Below are 22,581 nucleotides of genomic sequence, written 5' to 3'. Positions count from 1 at the left end.
AGACCACCTATATCTTCCGAGAGCATTTCATTTTTATTTTCAGCCTTAATTGCTCGTTTTATTATTTCCTCCAGTTTTCCATATATTTTCCCCTCTACCTTATCTTGTTTAGAGTCAGCGTCCTTGAATTCACCAAACAAATCTTCAAAGGGTGCCATTTCCTAAAATGCAAAAGAATTTGTGATCAGGTAAAGTAATTTGAAATTCATTGTTAAGATTACCCAGCATGGCTTACCTTTTTTAACTGTTCCTGTGAACTGAGAGTTGTTTTAACTCCATCAAGTGGTAATGGTAAATCATCCTGTGAACCAGGAGGTATTTTATTCTCACCATTAGTCGGTAATGTATTGACGCACCATGGTGGAATAATGAGATATATAACTAAAATTTTTAAAGTTGAGGACATTTTACGCACATTTAGAAGAATTTAAAAAGATGTCATGTACAATTGTGTAAAGTAGACTAACCGCCACTGCCACATAAGTAATTTCAATTTCAATATTGAATGTTGAGAAATATTCAATTAATAAATGGTAAATGGAATTTATCAATCTAATAATCTTCCTTCAAATTAACTTTTTAATTAGTAGGTACTAAGTTTGTTGTACCTATTGTTTTTATGTACAATATATTTTAATTTTTCTCAGTGGTGGGTTGCATTTATCATCTTCATTTGTATTTTTTGTTGTTTCTTTGTTTGATTGTACAGTTTTAAAGAATACCCATTTGCTTAGAGTAGTGACGTCTTACAACGTTTTTCGTTGCTGTATAGGCTTCTTTTTACCTACCTGATCCATTTTACATACATATTTATAAGAGTCTATTCGATGTACGAATTATAGTTGTATTAAGATTTATTCGATGTAATTATATTTATTGATGCTTAGGAAATAAATGCATATACCTACATGCTACTCGAGGTAGTATTCGTTGTTTAATTTTTTCACATGTACGCGATTTTGCGTATACCTACTCATAAAAAATCCTGCATCTTTCATATTTGAAAAAATTTTACTTTGGAAATTGATTTCAAATTAATGTAACCGTATTCTCCAGTGTAAAAAATTACAAGTTCAAACTTAAATTTTTTTCATATGAAAAAAATTGAAAAATTGATGGGGGAGGGAGGTGAAAATATTTTGAGAAGTGATTTTTTTGAAAGGTAGTGATTTTCGGTCATCAAATAATTCCTGTCATTTTAGACCGCTGAACACAAATTCCCAACACCCAATTGAACATTTGGCCAAGTTTTAATAATTTCTTTATTCAAATTGTTGACAATTATGTTTTTCAAATTTGGTAACTTATAGGCTACATAAATATTTCATTATCGAAGTACACCTAATTCAATAAGAATTGAAAAATAAAATACCTAGGTACACGTAGTTAACAAATAAGCAAAAAGAATAAAAATAAGAACAAAGATACAATAATAGGTACGAAGATATTATTTCCCCTTAAAGAGGGGACGAGACAAAATAAAAAATGAAATTCAAACAAAACATTTTTACACTAGAATCACAGATTAAGTATTAAACATATACAGCACAATAATTTCGCTGTAGGAACAAAAATAACTAATCACGATTATTTTTCTAATGGTTTCAAAGATTCGACTTCGACGGCTCCGAGTTTATTTAAATACAATACTGCTGATATTTAAACAAAACATCACGATTAGTATCGATATAGGAGTAGAGTGCAACGTCGATAAAGCACGCCACATTTTTTAAAACAAATACTTATGATCGAGATCAGAATCTTCAGGTGATCCAGTTCAGCGCAACCAATTTAAAAATACGAACAAGGATCTGAATAATCAATTATTCATTTTCATTATCCGAATTTCAGAAACGAAGCAAATCCGGAGGAACGTTTTTGCTCACTACGTTCACCTGAGAATTGAAAAAAAAAATGAAAATGAGGTAAGTAAATTTCATTTGAAACTTAGCAAAGTAATAAAATAAAACTGAATAAGGTAGGTACCTTTCGCGATCGCAGATAGAATATTTTTTTCTTCCGGTGTCAATTGTAATAAAGTTTCCAAAATGGTGATCAGTTTACACTTCTCTTCGCCGTCAGGAAACGTGAAAAACTAAAATCATAATAGCCATACTGTAGCAACGCGTAATCGTAGCAAATTCGGTCCTAATTAATAACTGCATTACTTACGTTGAACACGACATTTTTCAAATATTCGCCATTTTGTAGATGCGGAGCTCTGTCGATAGTCTTTTGTAATCGTTTATTTACGTCTTTCAACCAAGCGACATGTTGTTCGCTATTAGCAGCGTTTTTCTCCGATTCGTTCAATATTCCATTCAAGTAAGCGACCTGGCTTTCTAGTTTTTCTATATTCTTTCTCAATTCAGCAGTGTCTTCTACCGCAGCATTTGATTCCGAACCTATTTATAATAAAACAAATGCCTCAACGTGAGTAACTACGTATTTCAGTTCACTTCGGAAAAAAAAGTATGTGATTACTTGGATGTTCTTCGGTTATATCGGTTTTTAGTAGTTTTTCTAGTGACATCAATTCATGATTTTGACTTTTCTTGCGTACTTTTTCTTCGTGATTGGCCGGTAACTGCGTAACAAAAACAACAGCATCAAAAATAAAACCATAATCGTCGTTCAAATAGAACTTTTCATTATTATTATTTTTTTTTTTTTGCAAAAATTACCGGTTTTTCATTTTTGGAATGTTTCCGATGATCAAGTTTTTCAGGTGAAACGTCGTCGTCTTTTTTTTCATCAAGAGTTGTAACACTTTTCTTTCGCTCGTCTGCAATTTCACGTTCTTTGGCGGATTTTTCTTCTTCCAACTGCGCTTCGAGTTGTTGACAAGAACTTTGCCAACGTTCGATTTCATTCTACGTAAAAAAATAAGATCGGTATTAAAAAAATAGAAATTGCTCTCGAGTAAACATTGTAAACAACGAAGTAAAAAAAAGAACAACCCAACATACTTTATAACATTTCATCAAGGTTTCGTTCTGCAATTTGTACGATTTGAATTCTACGTTGGTATTGTCAAGTTCTTTGGTTTTTTCAACGAAACCTTCTTGTATTTCTTTCATCCGAACGTGGAGTTTTTCTTTGGAAGCTTCGAGTAATTTCATTTCTGTTTTATGATTGTCCAAATCCACACTACAATGAATGAAAAACAAAATAGAGATAAGTAAGTAACACTTCGAGTTCGAAAAAAAATTAATACGTTTTTGATTGGGAATTACAACTTACAGCGTATCATCCAAACGTTTCCTCAGCTCTTTTACAGTCTGGCTCAAATCTTTGATTTTAGTTTCAAGCTTTCCTTCGTTATTATTCGAGTTATTTTCATTTTTGTGTTTTTGAAGTACATTATGAGCGCGTATTTTGTAAGCTTCGAAATCTTCTTTCAGTTTCTCGAATTCGCTTTCTTTTTTCTTTAGATGTTCTTCTAGAATTTTCATCTTACTCTGCGATACTTTCAGCTGTAAAATAAACGAACAGTTAATTTACGGATATTCTAGATGAAGACGAATCAACGATACTATTGAAACTAGTAAAATATTTACTTGAATGTTGGAAGATTCTTGAATACTTTTCAAACGTTCTTTTAACGAATTCGTTTCAACGGTCAATTCGGCTAATTGAAGGGTAAGGCTTTCATTTTGTGATTTTTCTTCTTCCACGTTCTGTTTCAATTGTTTCAACGTATTATTCTTCGTTTCTAAATCCTTTTCCTGCGTTGATATTATTCTATTCAAATTTAATATTTGCTCCTGCGTAAAAAAAAGAAATTTAGCGTTATAAATTATTATTCGATAACCTTTTTTTTTTTGATCGAAGAAAACGAAGGACTTTTAGAAAAAACGATCATACTGACATCTGCTACTTTGCTGCTAGCTCCGAATGAAGAAATCTGTTCTTCTAATCCTTTTATACGTTCGACCAAAGATACATTAGATTCAGCGCACGATTTCACTTTTTCATTCAACTCATCAACCGTTGCATTTTTCGATTTCAATTTTTCGTTCAAATCAGAAATCGTTTTCTAAAAAATTAATCGAAGCATGTCATTACTAATCTCATACTAGAGTCAAAAAAATTTCTAAATTGAAAGACATACTTCGTAATCTCGCATCTCCAATGTTAGTGTACCACGTTTTCTCACTTCCAAGTTAGCTTGCTCTAAATCATTTTGAGTTTTTTTCAGCGAATCTTCGTTTTCTTTGACTTTTTGCTTCAATTTTTGCACTTCTTTTTCCATTTCTTTTTTCATAGTTTCTTCGGCAAATTTTTCTTTCTTCAATTGGTCTACCATCGAATTCAGGGCTTTCATTTCCATTTCGAGACTACGAACACAAATATTACAATTTTATTAATTTCAAAATTCAAATCAATGGTATAATTTTGAGAATACCAGCTGGGAGCAACTTACTCATTTTTTTGTGTAGATAAAATTTCGCATTGTTTAGATGAGGATTCAGCTTTTTCGCCTTTTTTATCCGCTTCGACTATAATTTTTTTCAGCTCGGTTATTTCTTTCGTTTTCAGTTCCAATTCATCGGTTATTCGATCACATTCTTCTTGTAAGGCCTGTGTAATTTAATAAAAATGAGAATAATATTCAACGTTTTAGAATAGAGAAGTACCATATGATCGACTAAAATTCAAAAGTAAAACGAACCTGATTTCTCATTGCTTGTTCAATGGCGACGTTAAGTTTACTCTGAATTGCGTTGCATTGGGTTTTTTCGTTTTTCAATTGCTGATTTAAATCGGCGATGTTTTTCTTCATTTTCACAGCAATACAACGTAACTGATGAAAATAAATAAAAAATGTATTATAATTCCAGTCAAGTTTTTTTTTTTTTTAAATTGAAAAACAATAGACATTTCTTTACCTTCATATAACGTTCTTCAAAACTATCTTCAACGTCACGTAAGCGAGAAACTTCTTCGGTTCGACTGATATTTCCCATACTTGAAACGTCTCCATCGGCTAAATACAAAAAATAGTCAGTGTTATCTCATTTCACATGTAAATAGGAGCTCAAAAACACTGTAGTTGTACCTGCTTGGTTATCTTTGGATTTAGATATTTCATTCTCCAAAGCTGAAATAGTTTCGTCTTTAGATCGTAGCAAGGCTTTCGTATTTTCCAAAATTTCCGTTAGACCGGACAGTTCGTCATTTCTCTTCTTGATTTCATCGTTGATGGAATTTATTCGCAATTCACTTTCGGTAATCACAGCTTGCTGGTCAGAAACTTGATCGTTCAAATTGTTTACCAGTTTTTCTCGCTCAGCTAACGATTGTGATAAGTTAACGTTCTCTTTTTTTAATTCGTCTATCTGTTGATTTAATACGAAAATAGTTTCGCTGCGATTTTTCAGTTCCTGCAACAAGTAGATGGATATGAATAAACAGATAGAAATAATAATATGTACGAACGGTGCTATTTGAACGATAGATCAATTTTTGATAAATAACAAACCTACCGAATTTACTTCTTGCATTTCTTTGATTACTTCTTCGTTGCTCAACGCGATGGATTGCTTTACGTTATCAAAAGTATTTGCAATCGCTTCCTGCAACAAATTTTTAAAAAAAAAAGAGAAAATGAATGATAACGAATACTAAAACCAAAGCATTCATCGGATGCTGAACAATCAAAGGATCATATTATTTACTTGAATATTTCGTCTCATCGTAGAATTAAATTGAGCAAAGTCTGCAACCAGCGTTTTGACCAAGTTGGAAAGTACTTCACGCAATGCTCTCAAGTCTTGCACGATTTTCGAAATACTTTGCAAATGTACGCAAACAGATTCTTTGTATTGGTTTTTAGCATCAACGGTTGCATTCAAATTACTTTGCAGATGGTTCAAGTCTTGGGATACTTTCTCTAATTTATTCGATAAGGTGCCTTTAGCATTTTCGACCATATCGATCGCAGACGAAAAGAAATCCTCATTTTTGATTTGTTGATTGAACTGTTTCAAATCTCGACAACTGTTCAACAAGCCAACGATATTAGAAGGTTGTACGTTATCTTGAGTTGAAGAAACGAGCGCATTGTGCAAGTTATTCTGCATCGATGAAATTTCGTCGTGCATTTGTCGACGAATACTTTCCACAGTGAGTTTTAAATTCTGATTTTCATGTTTGAATTGCGAACACTTGATTTGCAGAGCGTTCAAATCTGCAGTCCTGCGTTTTTGCTTGTTTAGATCATTGGAATTGGAAGCGTTTGTACTATTGACCAGTTGAACAGTTCGTTGTAACAGAACGTCGAAAGTACTGGTAAAACTGGATACGTCTTCCTTCAAGTCGACGTTTTTTCGCTTCAATTCGGCGCAAGAGTCACGCAACTGGAAGACTTTATCTACGTTAGCGATGGCTGTACTGGGATGATTTTCACGCTGGTCGAGTTTACCCTTGGTTGACTGTAATTCGCTTTTCAATGCTTCGTAGTCGTTTTCAATTCGAGAAACTATGGATAATTTTTCGTTCAAATCGTAGTTTTCGGTCGAAAGCAAGATAATTTCGTTGTTACAGTTCTTGATTTTGTTCGCTAGTTGATGATTATCAGTCTTGACCGAATCCACCTCGCTTTTCAACGATTCAATTTCACGTATTTTTTCACTCATCTGTTGTTCAACTTGACAAGTCAATCGTTTCACTTCCATCGTCATATTATCGACTGTATTTTTCAGATGGTCATTGGCTGCCAAACTGGCTTCGTAGTTTTCAAATATCTGATTCGAATCTTCGGTTTGCTTATCGAAATCTACCCTTTTTACGTCTATTTCGCCGAATAATTCGTCCATCATTTCGAAGAAATCGCTCAATGGTGGCAAGGTTTGAGCTGATGATTCTGCATTGGAGTCGCTAACGGATGTGATTTTATTAACTCGAATTTTCAAAATCCTATACCAAGAACGTAGCTGATTGAATTTAGCGAATAGTTGGTCGTTGTAACGATAACAATATTTGTAAATACGTGTGAGCTGTTCGAAATTATCGTGCAGGGTTTTATTAGCATCGATCAGTCGGCTCGTTCTTTCTTCAACGAATCTATCCATTTTAGCATTGTCGCGACATTGTTTCAAAGTTTTCTCCATGATTTCGTTGTATAAACCTAAATGACAGGAGAGCTCTTTGAGCTTGGCTATCTCGTCGTCTTTGGTTTGAATTACAGTCTCGTATTCGTTACTCGAGCGGATGTGATTCTCGTTTAATTTTTCTATCACGTTCAAAGCTTTTTCGAGATAATTTTTCACTTTGGTGACGATGTTTGAATTTTGGTCGCATTCGATTAAATTACTCACTGTTTGATCGCTAGTCAGTGTACTAATATGAGGTGATAGTTTTTTATCGAATAACTCTTCTATTTCGTACAAAGATTGTAATTTAACGAATACTTCGTTTACATCCTCATTGGCTCCGAATTTTTTCAATAAACATTTAAAGTTTGTGTACTCAGCTAGATCTAAATTTTCAGCATTTATCAACTCGAGATTCTCATTCAGAGTCGAAACGCGAGAATGACAATGTCTCAATTCGGTGTCAAGTCTGGCAACTTCCAATTGGTAATCGTTCACCATTTTCTGGATATTAAGAAAATCAGCGTTTTGTTTACCAGCCAGTTCATTCTTCTCTTCAATGACGACTAGCAGTTTGGCGTTTTCTTCTTTCAATGCGAAGAGCTCCCGCTCTAACTGGATTTGAGCATTTTCACGAGTGCGTAGTTTTTCGAAAATTTGAGATACTTTGGGAGTCACGTTATTCAGCTCTTGATTGGCATTTTTCACAATGGATATCCAGCATTCTCCATCGGATGAATTTTTTTTCAATTTATCGCGCAGATTTTGATTTTCTCGTTTAAGCGTTTCATTTTCTTGGCTGATTCGACGCACTTCCTCTTCCAAGATTTCACTTTTGGATTTGTAAAGTTTCGTTTCTTCGGTTGCTTTTTCACAATTTTCGATCAATTCTCGCGTTTCGATTGATAAATGCATTAGTGTATCAACTGCATCAGCTCTGTCTAAATTCATTTTGTTCGAGCAATAAAGCTGTATTTTTACTTGGCTGTTGTGATGTTGTATTTCACTTTTTCGAATATCAACGGCATCCGAATTACGATGATTGTGGCGGAGAAAAGGACAGCATATTTTTCTTCACACTGTTGACAATCACCATCAGCTATTCATTTCATTTCACAAAATTATTAAGCAATTTAACTTGAAATATTTTCAAAATTTTGACACGATTCAAAATTGTTGTGATAACAATTCGGAGTCAACAACCACTGAACTCTATACTCTTACACTGGAACGCTTACGATACCACGTGACCCGATCGAGCGCGTTAGAAAGAGATAGATATATGTTAAGACGTTCTTGTCCTTGTCTAGCGCGTTGGTAAGTATTGCGTATTCATTTCATCCGTACAGTAGCGTGATTTTTTTTTTGTTTTTTGTTTTAATTTTTGCAATTTTTTGTAGAATTTTTTTATTTTATACGAGTATTGATGTTCAAGATCACTTTTAAGACATCGGCGATCGTAGGAATTGAGAAAATTGCTTTTAAAAAATGAATTATTTACAAAAGTGTACCAGATACTTCAAGTTGAAATATTATAATTTGTAGCAGTACTTATTCAATAAAATTTAAAAACTCATGATCTGGAAATTGAAATACTTAATTCAAATTAGAAAAATATTTAAGTGAATATTGAATAATTTAAATTTTCCAGCAATATTCTATATATATTTATGTACTACATTATAATAAATAAACGAAATTACCTATTATGCAGCTGTGTTGTCAGTTGTGTAGGCTAGATACATGAAAAAGTGACTAAAAAAGGAAAACAGGTACATGATTGAAAATTTTTGAAGAATTTATCACTCAATGAAGCCTCAAACTCAAACTCATTCAAGAGCTGCACAAGACAAAGAATGCACAAATACATTTTTAAAATTGAATGAAATCGAAAATTTTAAATCCAGAACTCCAGAAGTTGTTCATTTTCCAATTCATTTATCAAATAGGTTGAGGTTGAACCTAATTTAGTAATTTAAATCAAGTTTTGAGGGGAAAAAATGAACTCAGATTTTTCAACTCCTTCATTTATCTATCTGTGATAAGATAACGGATAATACGGATATATTTTATTTTTATTCTTCAAAAATTTTCAATCGTGTACCTGTTTTCCTTTTTTAGTCACTTGTCCAAGTACCTTCCCTACACAGCTGCATAAGCACTTTGAAATTTTTTTTACCATTACATAAATGTCTATAAATGTCTCCGTTGTATAGTGTTGGGCAAATTCGCGAATATTCTTTTTTTGCTTGCGCATGCGCAAGAATATGCGCATATTCTTGCGCATATTCCGCAGATTCTTTTCAAAAAATTAGAAAATTATTGCCTAGTTTAGAGATAATAGGGAAAAGGTTTTGGTAACTTTCAAATTATTGAGGAAAATTGGAAATTTATAAAGAAAAGTAGTTGTAAAACTTGTAAATTGTGGAAAATTGTAGAAAAATCTTCAAATTTTTTGAAAAAAATCCCGATTTTTATTTTTTTGAGAGAATATTCTCCAAGCGTTTGAGAATATTCGCGAATATTCGCGAATATTCTCGAATGCTTGGAGAATATTCTCTCAAAAAAATAAAAATCATGATTTTTTTCAAAAAATTTGAAGATTTTTCTTCAATTTTCCACAGTTTACAAGTTTTACCACTACTTTTCTTTAAAAATTTCCAATTTTCCTTGATAATTTGAAACTTTTTCATGGAAAGTTTCCTATTATCTCTAAACTAAGCAATAATGTTCTATTTTTTGAAAAGAATCTGCGGAATATGCGCAGGAAAACGCGCATATTCTTGCGCATGCGCAAGCAAAAAAAGAATATTCGCGAATTTGCCCAACACTAATCGCGAGCAAGATTTGCATACAGTTATCAATTATAATAAATGAAATGACATGATTGCATAGGTACTGCATAGAAAAATTACTCATTAGTCATTTGTAATGAATAATAATTGAAACAATAAATTAATATCACGCGAAATAGCAAAATTAGACAGTTTGAATCTATTTTCAAGTAAAAATTGTAAGTTTGTTATCATGATTATCCTTATGTGTGTGGGAATGCGTTTTCATTGGTCGGAGTAAAATCCAATTTTGCGGCGGCTAACGATTAGTCCTTTCAGCAAGTCGATGGTGGCGCCGCCACGAGATGTTAACGCCGAATCTCAAAAAAAAATTGATAAAATTTATCAGAACAGCGCCATCTAGAGTCATTAAAATTAACTAATTCTCTTGTGAGTAACAGTTTTCATTGGTGGAAGGCAGAGGCAGTCAAGCAAGCGTCATCGCATCAATCAACTTTCATTTTTTTTTTAAATAAAAAAATATTTTGATCAAAATTGAAATTATTTTATCACCTTTTACATAACTTTTACCTTACTCAACTGCATTCAACTCGACTGAAAAGTCGAATTTGAATTTCAACTTGTAATAGTGTGAATAGTGTGAATAGTGAGCTAATGGTTGGCTAATGATTAATTTTTTTCAATTTTGGAAAGTTTTTCAATTTCAAAATTTGTTATCAGTTTTTGATAAGGTGTTACCTATGTTCGTAAATAAGCTCAAAGCTCAAGTAAACACCTGTATTTTTCACGGATGTAGTTCCCAGTAGTTACAACTCATTTCCGTTTTGATAGTTTTGCTGAAAAATGTCGACTACAAATCCGGTCAATGCTACGTCCAGTGAAACAGGACTCGATGTCGATGAAAAATCCAACTTTGATTCGGACCAATGGAATCGTATTTTCGATTGGATACATTGCATATGCGTCGTAACATTCGATTTAGAACTTGGGCAGGCGATGGAGGTAATTTGATGAACAGATTGTAGCAGAACAGACGCAGATTGCGTTTTAATAATGTAAATAATAATACGTAATAATGCTAATTGTTATCGCATTCACAGGAAGTCTACCCACCAAATGTAATACTCACCGAAGAAGATAAAACCAATATATGCTATTTAGCGTTTCCTGACTCGAATTCTAGTTGCATGGGCGATACTCAGTTTCATATAAGAATAAAGCAATCCTCAAGGGCTTCCAAATTGACCCAGTGTCATACAACCTACAATAATAAATGTCCTGTATTTTTAAGAATCAATCCTCATTATTATTTCGGATTCGTATACTTCAGGCAAATTAAAGATCAAAGTATTCCTAGAGGATATTTTCAAAAAGTAAGTCATTTTTAGGGCTTCTCCTGAAACGATCTGAGTTGATGAAAATAATCGTTTTCATGTATTTCGCAGAGTGTCATCGTTATATCACGTTTGCCATTCATTAGCCTCTTCTCGGAGGTTTGTAGTATAATTGCTCCGGAGTATTTCGACAAAGGACTGAAAAGTATTGAAGCTGCATGCCACGAGATAAACAGATGGCAGGCACCGATGCCTGGGGATTCGGTGAAATTACCTTTATTCGGACATGTCATTCAGGTGAGTAACTCCTCTAATAACGAGAAATGAAACAGAAAAGTAAACATCATCGTATTAATATTTGGTAATTTATTTTTGTAGAAGCAAATTCCGAGAGATTTTACTGTTAATCATCTCTCGTCGAGTTCCCTATCATTCAGCAGTTATTCGGTTTCAACGTTATACCCGTCAATTTATGATTTGAATATGTTCGAGTCGTTATCTTCGGTGATTTCCCATATTCACGTGTTGTGGGAATTGGTAATAACGGGTGAACCTTTAGTGGTACTTGCTCCATCACCGGAATACTGCTCGAAACTTGTGCAAGCTTTAGTGAGGTACGTTGGGATGCTGAAAAATCTCATCGAAACTAAGAACAAAAGAAAATTGAAATACTGATTGTAAAAATTTCATATATTTTTGTCATTTCAGCATGATTTTTCCTCTGATGTACAACGCAGATTACCGACCATACTTCACAATTCACGACGGCGAATTCAAGGATTTCATGACCAAAACGAGAAGTCCACCTTCTGTGATTTTAGGTGTCACGAATCCATTTTTCGGAAAGACTTTGCAACATTGGCCCCATATTATTCGATTATCTGAAAACGTCACTTCATCAAAGACAGGTAAATTGACTTATTTTTGCAATTTTTTTTCAACTTTGCAAATTGGCTGACCTTCGACATGTTACTAGTTTCAGTTGGGAAACAAAAGCTGCGCAAAAACGGAAACACCACTTTATTCGATGCGAAAACCGGTGTCTATACTCATTATAAGCCATTCCTTAGTAAAGATAAGTTAGTCATTAGAAAATTAATTAAAGGATTGCAAATGAAAAGACCTAGTGAAGTCCAATCGGCCATTTTAAGAAGGCATTTATTAGAATTAACTCAGAGCTTCATGATTCCATTAGAAAGGTACATGTCTACATTGATGCCTCTCAAAAAGAACATACCTCCTTTAAAAGTAAGCCAATTTTTATTCGATGTTTGTAGATATACATATGTAAACGTAGCTTCATTTTATATAATTTTATTTCGTTTTAGGCTGCCCCTCATCCATTACCATTCAATCCAGATGACTTCATCGCGTCTTTGGATATCTCAGGTCCTCAACTTACCTCCACGATTAAAGGTAATTGGGAAGGATTGTACAGAAAGTTCTTCAGATCGCTGAATTTCAGTGGATGGTATCATACTCGGTATCAAGCAATGCACAAAAAATTGAAAGCTCTCCATTTAGAGGCATTGTCTCACATGGTGAGTATAAAATATTTACAACAGCGATTGTATCCATCAATTAGTCGGAACTGAAATTAATTTGTGTTTATTCCGCAGAATATCCAAGAATGGCTGCAAGGCAAAGAAGAAGTTGAAATAGTCGATATGATATTAAAAATAAAGACAAAAATTGAAGAAATCGATAGCGAAAGTTTACCATTAAATGAGATAATTCAAATACAACTGAAGAATAGACTGAACGACATAATTCTATCTTTACCGGAAGATCTTCGAAACATAATTAATATCAGTTGACAAATGTATTATTCATATCGCAGCGAGTAATTCAGTGAGTGAGAGGTGAGAACTGTGAGACTGTTTTTATGAAAATTTCGAAAGAATAATTATTTATTATTAATGTAGGAATGAGTGAGAATCTTGATGCGTAATTTTCTTTTGTAATGGAACTGGATTCTGAGAGAATCGATCAGGTGATTTTTTAAAAGTTGCTATGGCATTACTTACTCAATTTTAATCGCTGTATAGCGCTATGTGTATTCATGTTTTTATAAATGTAGATATGTTTAAGTTCAACTCTGATTTTATTGTATCATTTTCGTTTTCACTTTTCATTGAAGATGAAACGAAAACTCAGAAAGGTATTTTAATTTTTTTTCTTATTTTTCAAATATCGTGTAGTACATATTTTGAAGTTGATTATTGTTTTGTTTGTTGTTTTTCTTTTACCCTGGATGCAAGTAATTGACATTGTGACTATTTTTAGAATTTTTGTCTTGTTTTTAATGCAGTTTGTAATTTTTGAAATACAATATGTTTTGATAAAAGTACCTAATGGCTAATCTATATATTAAAATTATGACCGGATTCTTGTGACAGCGAGATCTCAGGAACGGCTGAACCGATTTTGATCGACGAAGTCTCAAAAAAAAGCTTTTGACCCGTAGATGTGCAGGTTTTAATCAAAAGTTCAAAAAGTTGCGCCGTAAAGCTCAAAAAAGCTCAATAATTGATTTTTGTCCATACGTAGCGCATTCGACGTATACACAGTAGTACGTATATTATACCTTAAAAGAGCATCTAAAAAAGTCAAATGTTGAAGAAAAAAGTTCACAAAAAAGTTGTGCTTTAAAGCTCAAAAAAGCTCAATAATTGATTTTTGTCTATACGTAGCCAACTTGAGGTATACAGAGAAGTACGTATATTATACCTTGAAAGAGCATCAAAAGAAGTCAAATGTCGAAGAAAAAAGTTCATAAAAAAGTTGCGCCATAAAGCTCAAAAAAGCTCAATAATTGATTTTAGCCTATACGTAGCGCATTCGATGTATACACAGTAGTACATATATTATACCTTGAAAGAGCATAAAAAAAAGTTAAATGTCAAAGAAAAAGCTTACAAAAATTTTTTGTCATAAGCTCAGAAAAGCTCAACAAATGATTCTATATCTTCTATATAAGTAATTATTAAGATTAAGACCGGATTCTTGTGACAGCGAGATCTCAGGAACGGCTGAACCGATTTTCATCGACGAAGTCTCAAAAAAAAGCTTTTAACCCGTAGATGTGCAGGTTTTAATCAAAAGTTCAAAAAGTTGCGCTGTAAAGCTCAATAATTGATTTATGTCCATACGTAGCGCATTCGACGTATACACAGTAGTACGTATATTATACCTTGAAAGAGCATCTAAAAAAGTCAAATGTTGAAGAAAAAAGTTCACAAAAAAGTTGTGCCTTAAAGCTCAAAAAAGCTCAATAATTGATTTTAGCCTATATCGCACCTCGGGAGTAATAAGGTGACATCTCAAAAAAGTAAAATTTTACAGGAGAGTGATTTTCTTATTTTTTAAAACATGATTCATTATTTTTATCAACTTATAATTAATTGTGAGGAATGAATAACACCTCCTTTTTAAAGATCTGGTATCCTACCTTCATTTAGCATAAGAACACTTTGAAAAATAAAATCTTAAAGAGGAAATATTTCAATGTTTGGAAAACATTTTGAGTTAGCACCTTTCATTAAAGTTGATGTGGAGGCGAAAGGAAGCGTCCAAAAAAAATTTCATATCGACGTAATGTCGTTAGTTTTTTTCTAGAGTGCTTAGTTTTTGAGTTTTTCTCAAAAAACTAAAATTTCATTATATGTGCAAATTCATTTTTCTGAAAAGTGATCAATTTAAAAAATTTTTTCCATTTGGTACAAACCAATAAAAAATGCACTCCTTGTGACTATTTCTAACTGACAAACATTCAAAACAATCAAAACTGTTTGTTAACACTTTGTATGTACGAAATTTGCTCAAAAAAGGTGGAGTTTTTTGAGATGTCACCTTATAACTCCGAACAACTTGCAATGTTGTTGAGATTTTGAGTTAGGCCATTTGGGTTTTTTACATGATCCAGATACTGTACCCAACTCAAAGTGTTATTTTTGGTTGAGGGGGGTCATACAAGCCCCAAAAATGCAAAAACATCAAAATCAATTTTTTTTGAGATGTCACCTTATTACTCCCGAGGTGCGATATGTAGCATATGTCACGTATTCACAGTAGTACGTATATTATACCTTGAAAGAGCATCTAAAAAAGTCAAATGTTGAAGAAAAAAGTTCACAAAAAATTTGTGCTTTAAAACTCAAAAAAAGCTCAATATCTATATATTAATAGCAAGGTGTTTTTTTTTGTGATTGTTCGTTTGGAAGAACCGCCGAACCGATTTTGTTCGACGATGTCTCAAAAAAAAAGCTTTTGACCCGTAGTTGTGCAGGTTTTGGTCAAAAGTTCAAAAAGTTTTGAAAAAAGCTTTCAAAAGATTCAAAAAGCTCAAAAATTGATACAGTATAAACAAGCGTGACGATGTATACGCGAAAGTACGTATGGTCCACCTAGAAAGAGCTTGCCAAAAAATACTTTTTGACCATATTTGTTAAGTTTTATAAAAAGCTTAAAGCTCGAAAAAGTTGAAAAAGCTTTGTACATAAAGTGCTTGCCAAAAACTACTTTTTGGCCATATTCGTAAAGTTTTGAAAAAAGCTTAAAGCTCAAAAAAGCTCAAATGTCATATTTTCTTTATATTATATTGTGTAATATGTCGATTGATATGTTTTCGAGGTCGTAGAGTTCGAATCTGGAGTCAGTTTTTTGGTGGGGTTGTGGTATCAAAACTTTGGAAAGTTCTGATTAAAGCTTTGAAAAGCTTCAAAAAGCTCAAAAAGTTCAAGGCAGTATAAATGACTGTGTCGATGTATACGCGCAAGTACGTATAGTGTACCTAGAAAGAGCTTGCCAAAAAATGTTTTTTGACCACATTTGTAGAATTTTGGAAAAAGTTCAAAGCTCGAAAAAGTTCAAAAAACGTTATACATGACATAAACAATTAGAATTTTTCAGTACCCAATAACTATTTTAGTGTATGTATGGCCTACCTAGAATGTGCTTGCCAAAAACACTTTTTGACCATATTCGTAAAGTGTTGAAAAAAGCTTAAAGTTCAAAAAAGCTCAAATGTCAAATGCTTCTTATATTATTGTGTGATATGTCGATTGATATGTTTTCGAGGTCGTAGAGTTCGAATCTGGAGTTATTCTTTTGGTGAGGTTGTAGGGTGAGTCATGGAGGAGCTTAAAGCTTTAAAAAGTTCAAAAAGCGTCATACTTCATAAGAACAATTAAAATTCTCCAGTGTCCAATGAATATTTTAAGTATGTATAGTCTCCCTAAAAAGAGCTCCCCAAAAAATACTTTTTGACCATATTCGCAAAATTCTGAAGGAAGCTTAAAGCTGAAAAAAGTTCAAAAAGCTTCAGATATGATGTAAAAATTAGAATACTCCAGTGCCCAATGAATATTTCAAAGTATGTATAGTCTACCTATATCGAGCTTGCCGAAAAATACTTTTTGACCATATTCGTGAAATTTTGAAGAAAGCTTCAGATATGACATAAAAAGTTAGTATTCTCCAGTACCGAACCAATTTAGAGTACTCATAGTCTACTTAGAAAAAGCTTGCCATAAAATACATTTTGACACATTCACAGTTTTGAAGAAAGCTTAAATGAAATCCTAAAGCTTAAAAAACATGAAAAAGCTTCATACAATCAGTATTCTCTACTACTCAATAATATTTTAATTTGAAAATAGCTTTTAAACTTTAGTTGTAATGGTTTTTATCAAAAGTTGAAAAGTTTCTGAAGGGAGCTTTAAAAAGTTTTTAAATAGCTCAAAACAGAAAAACAACGGTGTTGATGTACACATGAAAAAGTGCTATTTTTAGCACATTGGGTATCAAAATTAATCCTGGAACCATGGTTTCATTTTTTTGAGTTCTGGAGTGGTTATATCTAGCATCTCACTTTTTCATCAACTTATGCAAGTTTCGGACTATTTGGGAAAATCTCTACTGTTATATGTAGGAGTTTAGATTTTTCAACTGAGGGGGTTGAATTTTTTTTGTGAGTCCTTGACAAAATTAGAATCACGTTTTAAGGAAATTTGTAATTGCATTTTTGACTCGGAAATCTTGGAATATTTCTAAAATTGTGTCAATTAAGTATTTTATTGAAGTATTCTCCAGTACCGAACCAATATTTAGAGTACTCATAGTCTGCTTAGAAAAAGCTTGCCATAAAATACATTTTGACACATTCGCAGTTTTGAAGAAATCTTAAAAAAGTTCCAGGTCAAAGTTAAGTGAAACTTTGAAATTTTCAGTTATGTGGTATTAGATCCAATCCGATGTGTTAGTTTCATTTCAACTGTAGGAAAAAAAACAAGTATTTTTGGAATTTTTCAGCAACTTCTGCTAAAAAAGTGATAAGTAGGTAGCCTAATTCGCAATTTTGCCTAAAACTTGAAATTTTTGCCAACTTTAAATGAAACCATGACTTTTCAGGCAATTGTTATAAGAAAGCTGATACTTTTTTTCAATTTTTGTAGAAAAGTAGGACATTATTTTAATGAATGATAAAGCGATGACAGAGTGATGCTTTTCAGGATATTTTAGAGAACAATTTACGCTAAGGGTTATTTTTGATGAAAAAGTAACAATTATTGGAATTTTTGCTTTGAAACAATTTTTTTTCTGTCAATTATTAAAACAGCCATAAACTTTCACAATTTCCGGCAAAAAGCAACAATAACAATGTTAGCAAAAAGCAAGACTTTTTGGGAATTATACGCGAAAAAAGATACTTTCAAAATTTTCAAAATGAACAAATCACGTCTAGAAGAAGAGCGCAGTATGCGCAAAAAACGGGTTATCTAGTAGGTACATTAATTTTGTATTCAAAGTTCTGATGAACGATCATTATTCTCTTCCAATGTGAAATTATATGAGGAGGTTGGTTACAAAGTTAGACAAACGCCACTTCTACAAAAATCGAGTTAGATATTGATTCTTATAGGATTTTTAACGCTCTTTTCATTGCCAAGGTCTGTTATTTTCAATATAGTATGTAAAAGGGTAAAAAACGTGCTCAAAGTTTTGCCTTAGTTTCAAACACAGACATGTGCAAATTGTCTTAGTTTCAAAAACAGACATATCCAGGATATGTCTGTTTTTGAAACTAAGATGATAGGATATGTCTCATTTTGAAACTAAGATAATGTTCACATGTCCGTGTTTGAAACTAAGGCGCAACTTTGATCGCGTTTTTTGACCTTTTATGTACCTACTATTTTGAAACTAAGGGACCTCAGGAATGGAAAGAGGGTTAAAAATCCTATACGTATCAAAACCTAACTGATCTAGACAGCTTCAATTTCAAATTATCTTCATCTTGGTTTCAAAATCAGACAAGTGCATTTTCAGGTTCTTTTTATTAGTGGTGGGGGGTGATGGTGGAAGGATATTTTTTGTATTTTTGTTACTCAGTATCATCACTACAATTTGTCAAATATCCCCCGCCTTTACAATGCTGTATATTTTTGTAACAAAAAACATAGATTTTCTCAAAATCAACCCTGTGGCGTTTGTCTAACTTTGTCACCAAGCTCCTCATATGGACTTTCCAGGCCAAACTAGGCCAAACTTCTGAAGTCCTTAAAGGACCAAAAGTTGAAAGTTTATTATACTTTTGAAGTTTTGAATGAAAGTTGAAGTTGAAATGTTGAAATATTTGAAAACTATTTATTTTAATTAATAAAATAAATTTAAAATTCGTTGACTGAAACATTAGTTTACCCAAATATTCTGTAGGTTCGCTAGCTACGTTTAGTCGTTTCCTGTGGTGCTGAAATAGTGTTCACCCGGTTTGAACTTTTATTATCAATTATCCTGGGAAGCGTTTCAAGCTCAAAGTTGGTTGATGTACTTGAATAGTGTTGTAAGGTTATTTTTCTGAAAATTAAGGGTTTATACCTCTATTTTCCACTACAAGTGAGTTGATAATCATGTTTGCTAAAATGTTTTACTTCTATGTAGATGAGAAGTGATTCTTTTCGTGTTCGTGAGCCAATTTTTCCAATACACGAATTCGAAACACCTCCATCACATACTCAGCATTCGGATTTTTTCAAAATACACTTTACTCATTATTTTACTGAAATTCCAGGTATATTCCCACTATTCACAATGGCAACGGTACTACGATCACAATCTAGCAGATTACTTTCATCGCTTAAAAGATCTAATTACTTGAGGAATGTTTTATCAAGAGGATACGCCGATGATGTTAAAATGGATTTCACTTTTTCTGCCGCTAATAAAGTATGTTCTTTATTTCATTCATTTACACTCTTGCTTCAACGTCCGCTGTATTTGATCCTATATCAAGCTCTCTTCGGTTTGTCAGGTATTTTACGCGAATCAAAGTGTAAAGCAAGTTGATGTACCAGGTTTCAATTGCGCATTCGGTATCTTACCTAATCACGTACCGACGATAACTATTCTTAAACCGGGCGTTGTTACTGTTTACGAAGAAGATGGCTCCGCTAAGAAAATCTTCGTTTCTAGTGGATCGGTAAGTTATAGAATGATTTTCCACAGTGAACATTATTTTGGGAATATTGATTACTGGATTATTGAACTTTCTATAGGTTACTGTTAACGAAGATTCGTCTGTACAAATTTTGGCCGAAGAAGCTCATCCTCTGGATAGTTTCGATAAAAATAATGCCACCGAAGCTTTACATCAGGCCGAAAAACAACTCGCTTCGGCCAGCTCGGAAGCTGATAAAGCCGAAGCTCAGATCGCCGTTGAAGCTGGTCAAGCTATCCTAGCAGCTTTGAATGCTTAATAAGTGTAATTAATTTATGTTGTTATCATTTCTGTGTTAGGTAAAGTATAAAATATAAAATTTGTAAGATACGTCGTGAAATTTTATCGCAGGGGCGATTTAACCTGCATTTTGTCGTATTATTTTCGCATTAATATTACTATGTCGTTTCACTTTGAAAAAAAAAGAAAGAATTTATTCGTCGTTTATCAGTAAATATTATTCTAAAATATTCCAACGTAATAAAAATTTAATTAGGGTATTTCAATTATTACTAAAGTTGAGTGTACGATTTTTCTGATATTGTTTCGTGGAAAGTGTCATGTACATAGGTTCTTACATTCACATTGTTCGAAATATCCGATACTCCGTTGAGCTGAACCATGAAATCGTATAGAATATTTTCAGAATTTTCAATTTTATCAATCGCGTCTCTGGGGGAACTACTGTTGCCAAAATTATGACCTGTTCAAGAAGGAGGAGGTTTTTTTGTTACGGTAATTTCACCATTTTTTGAAACGTATTATTTTTCTGAAGTATTGGTTTATTAACTGCGTTTGGTTTCAGTTTACTGCTGTCTAAGCTGTCTTGACCACTGTATGTAAATTCGAATCAGTGCTGTTTTTCTTTATACCAGAAGCAGATTTATTAATGTGAGGAATTTTGTGCTTGTACAGAAAATCTTTCAAATTGAATAAATTTGGTAATTTCAAAGAGGGATTATTGTCGAATGCATCTCTAACTTCAACTTTGAACATGTGATTATTTTTTTTATAAAATGCAGATACAAATCATTAATCAAGTGGTCTCCGGTGCCTTTATTAATTTATCCTCTGAGAGTGAATACGCAAAATTAAGCAGAAAGCAATAACCTTCTTGCAATCAGCTACAGGAAGATCCAAAAATTGCACATAGTGAAAACTCTCATCAATTTAAAAATCGGTTTCTCAGACCTACATTTTTAAAGCTTGGAAAAAAAATATTTTTAGTCTGAATCTCTGAGTGGGCAATAAAATGTGTGATATGTTCAATTTGATGAGAGTTAGAAATCTGAAATCATTTTTGATAAAAATCTCAAAATTTTCAAGGTTTTCAACTTCAACAAATTGCTCAAGAGAAATTACTTTGGCTCGAATGGCTCGATAAGTCGTCAGTCGATATACTAAATTGGGTCGAGACCGCTGATATCATTCAAAACATGTCGACTTAATCCTCAGGTATTGTGAGGAAATAGGAAATAAGGAAAATACTGATACGGCGCTAGAGTCGCTAGAGATTCCAATTTTGATGAGCATGATGAGCAATTTTCATTTTTGAAATGATGGAAAATTTCAAAAATTTGTAAGTAAATAAGTATATGGCCTACCTCATATTTAAAAATTTTTAAATTTTTTAGAAATATAAAAAAGTTTTCGCAAGTTTCAATAATAATTTTAATTTTCTCATATTTTCTGGAAATTCATCAATATTGATCATCCCCTGCTCACTGCTGCCCCTGCAGGTCAATGACCAATGACACCGATTACAGCGCCTATTGCTCGCCTAGCGTGAAAAATACCAAACTTGTTCATCCAATCCAAGGTTTTCATTCGTAGTCGGTACTCCGGCGAATTTGATAATAAAATTTTTGAGTTTTGATAAGCAAAAATTTGTAAATTGAAACTGAACGCCGAAAAAGAACTGTGTGTAGATAAGTAGATTAATGAGACAAAATTCTAAATTGTGATCATAGTATTAATTAGAAAGCATTCGATTCGTTAAAATAATCATAATCACTCAAGACTGAGAATGTCTCTCTTTGGTCAGCTGGTGCAGAATTGTTTCAAAATGATGGAATCAAAGGTTTGTAGTTTTCACTGAATTCAAGTTGGAGACCTTTTTAATTTTATAGTGTTTTGAGTAATGATGATTCTTGATGATAATAGATCGCTGTTGGCTCCAGTATAATACTAAAAAGAAACAAACACCATCAGCTTCCGTACTTTGGAGCGAAGAATAACTGGCCTCAATGGAGTATGATGAAAGATCAAAGAAAACGTATGACTTTGAAAGAATACGGTCGTTTTAAACTAAGGCTAAATGCGATGCGTAAAACCGACCTCTTGCCACCGGAACTGAAAGTAAGTTTCAAATGAACGGCGTAATGGTCGTATAGTACGAGTATATTGTGATCGATAATCACTTCATGAATATTTTTTTCGAACTTTAGGAGATCGCCAATCACGAAATTGCAACAGTTCCGAGAGATGCTGCCATCAGGGAAGTCTATGGTAGATGTGCAATCACTTCGAGAGGGAGAGGTAACGTTGTACGTTGGAAAGTGAGTAGAATAATATTCAAGCAGTTGGCAGATTATAACAAACTGGCTGGAATTATGAGAGCGAGATGGTAATTGTTGTAATTGCCTTTAGATATTTTTGTAAAATGCATTGTTGAATATATTTGTTTATCTCAACTGGTTGCATTTCTTCTGTGTCGAAGGTAATATCTCTTCATTTCATTTGTTGTAAATGTTGTGTAATGGAATGGAAGTCTAGCGTCCAGTACAGAGCAGTGAGCACCTTATACCTATACGACTTTTCAGTTTTCATTAATGAGCTGGGTATTGAGTACTGGGTAC

At 33.0% G+C, this 22,581-nt stretch overlaps 4 protein-coding genes across 4 annotated transcripts; 3 read left to right on the top strand and 1 right to left on the bottom strand.

Annotated features, from left to right (window-relative positions):
- Window positions 1–1,244: 1,244 nt before the first annotated feature.
- On the bottom strand, window positions 1,245–8,295 carry LOC135841918 (GRIP and coiled-coil domain-containing protein 2-like). Its single transcript, XM_065359139.1, has 16 exons — window positions 5,682–8,295; window positions 5,490–5,579; window positions 5,063–5,387; window positions 4,893–4,990; window positions 4,676–4,807; window positions 4,427–4,584; window positions 4,115–4,340; window positions 3,872–4,039; window positions 3,561–3,767; window positions 3,244–3,476; window positions 2,970–3,150; window positions 2,685–2,873; window positions 2,485–2,587; window positions 2,173–2,405; window positions 1,987–2,095; window positions 1,245–1,895 (listed from the first exon to the last, which is right to left on the bottom strand). The coding sequence occupies exons 1-16, from the start codon at window positions 8,046–8,048 to the stop codon at window positions 1,837–1,839; spliced, it is 4,878 nt and encodes a 1,625-aa protein (XP_065215211.1). The 5' UTR covers window positions 8,049–8,295; the 3' UTR covers window positions 1,245–1,836.
- A 2,126-nt stretch (window positions 8,296–10,421) lies between these two features.
- Window positions 10,422–13,445, top strand: LOC135841911 (protein DENND6B-like). Its single transcript, XM_065359133.1, has 8 exons — window positions 10,422–10,894; window positions 10,993–11,265; window positions 11,338–11,523; window positions 11,605–11,840; window positions 11,935–12,134; window positions 12,203–12,474; window positions 12,555–12,767; window positions 12,846–13,445. Exons 1-8 carry the CDS (start codon window positions 10,736–10,738, stop codon window positions 13,041–13,043), a joined length of 1,737 nt encoding a protein of 578 aa, XP_065215205.1. The 5' UTR covers window positions 10,422–10,735; the 3' UTR covers window positions 13,044–13,445.
- Window positions 13,446–18,965: 5,520 nt separating this feature from the next.
- On the top strand, window positions 18,966–20,053 carry ATPsyndelta (ATP synthase, delta subunit). The gene is made up of 4 exons (XM_065359135.1): window positions 18,966–19,122; window positions 19,298–19,452; window positions 19,538–19,705; window positions 19,782–20,053. Exons 2-4 carry the CDS (start codon window positions 19,318–19,320, stop codon window positions 19,980–19,982), a joined length of 504 nt encoding a protein of 167 aa, XP_065215207.1. The 5' UTR covers window positions 18,966–19,122; window positions 19,298–19,317; the 3' UTR covers window positions 19,983–20,053.
- A 1,484-nt stretch (window positions 20,054–21,537) lies between these two features.
- Window positions 21,538–22,416, top strand: mRpS14 (mitochondrial ribosomal protein S14). Its single transcript, XM_065359136.1, has 3 exons — window positions 21,538–21,803; window positions 21,887–22,081; window positions 22,171–22,416. Exons 1-3 carry the CDS (start codon window positions 21,750–21,752, stop codon window positions 22,351–22,353), a joined length of 432 nt encoding a protein of 143 aa, XP_065215208.1. The 5' UTR covers window positions 21,538–21,749; the 3' UTR covers window positions 22,354–22,416.
- The last annotated feature ends 165 nt before the right edge of the window (window positions 22,417–22,581 follow it).

This window comes from Planococcus citri, chromosome 3, assembly GCF_950023065.1.
Source record: "Planococcus citri chromosome 3, ihPlaCitr1.1, whole genome shotgun sequence".
Lineage (NCBI taxonomy): Eukaryota > Metazoa > Arthropoda > Insecta > Hemiptera > Pseudococcidae > Planococcus > Planococcus citri.
The sequence above is the reverse complement of the archived record's forward strand: the minus strand, read 5'-3'. Positions and strand labels throughout refer to the sequence as shown.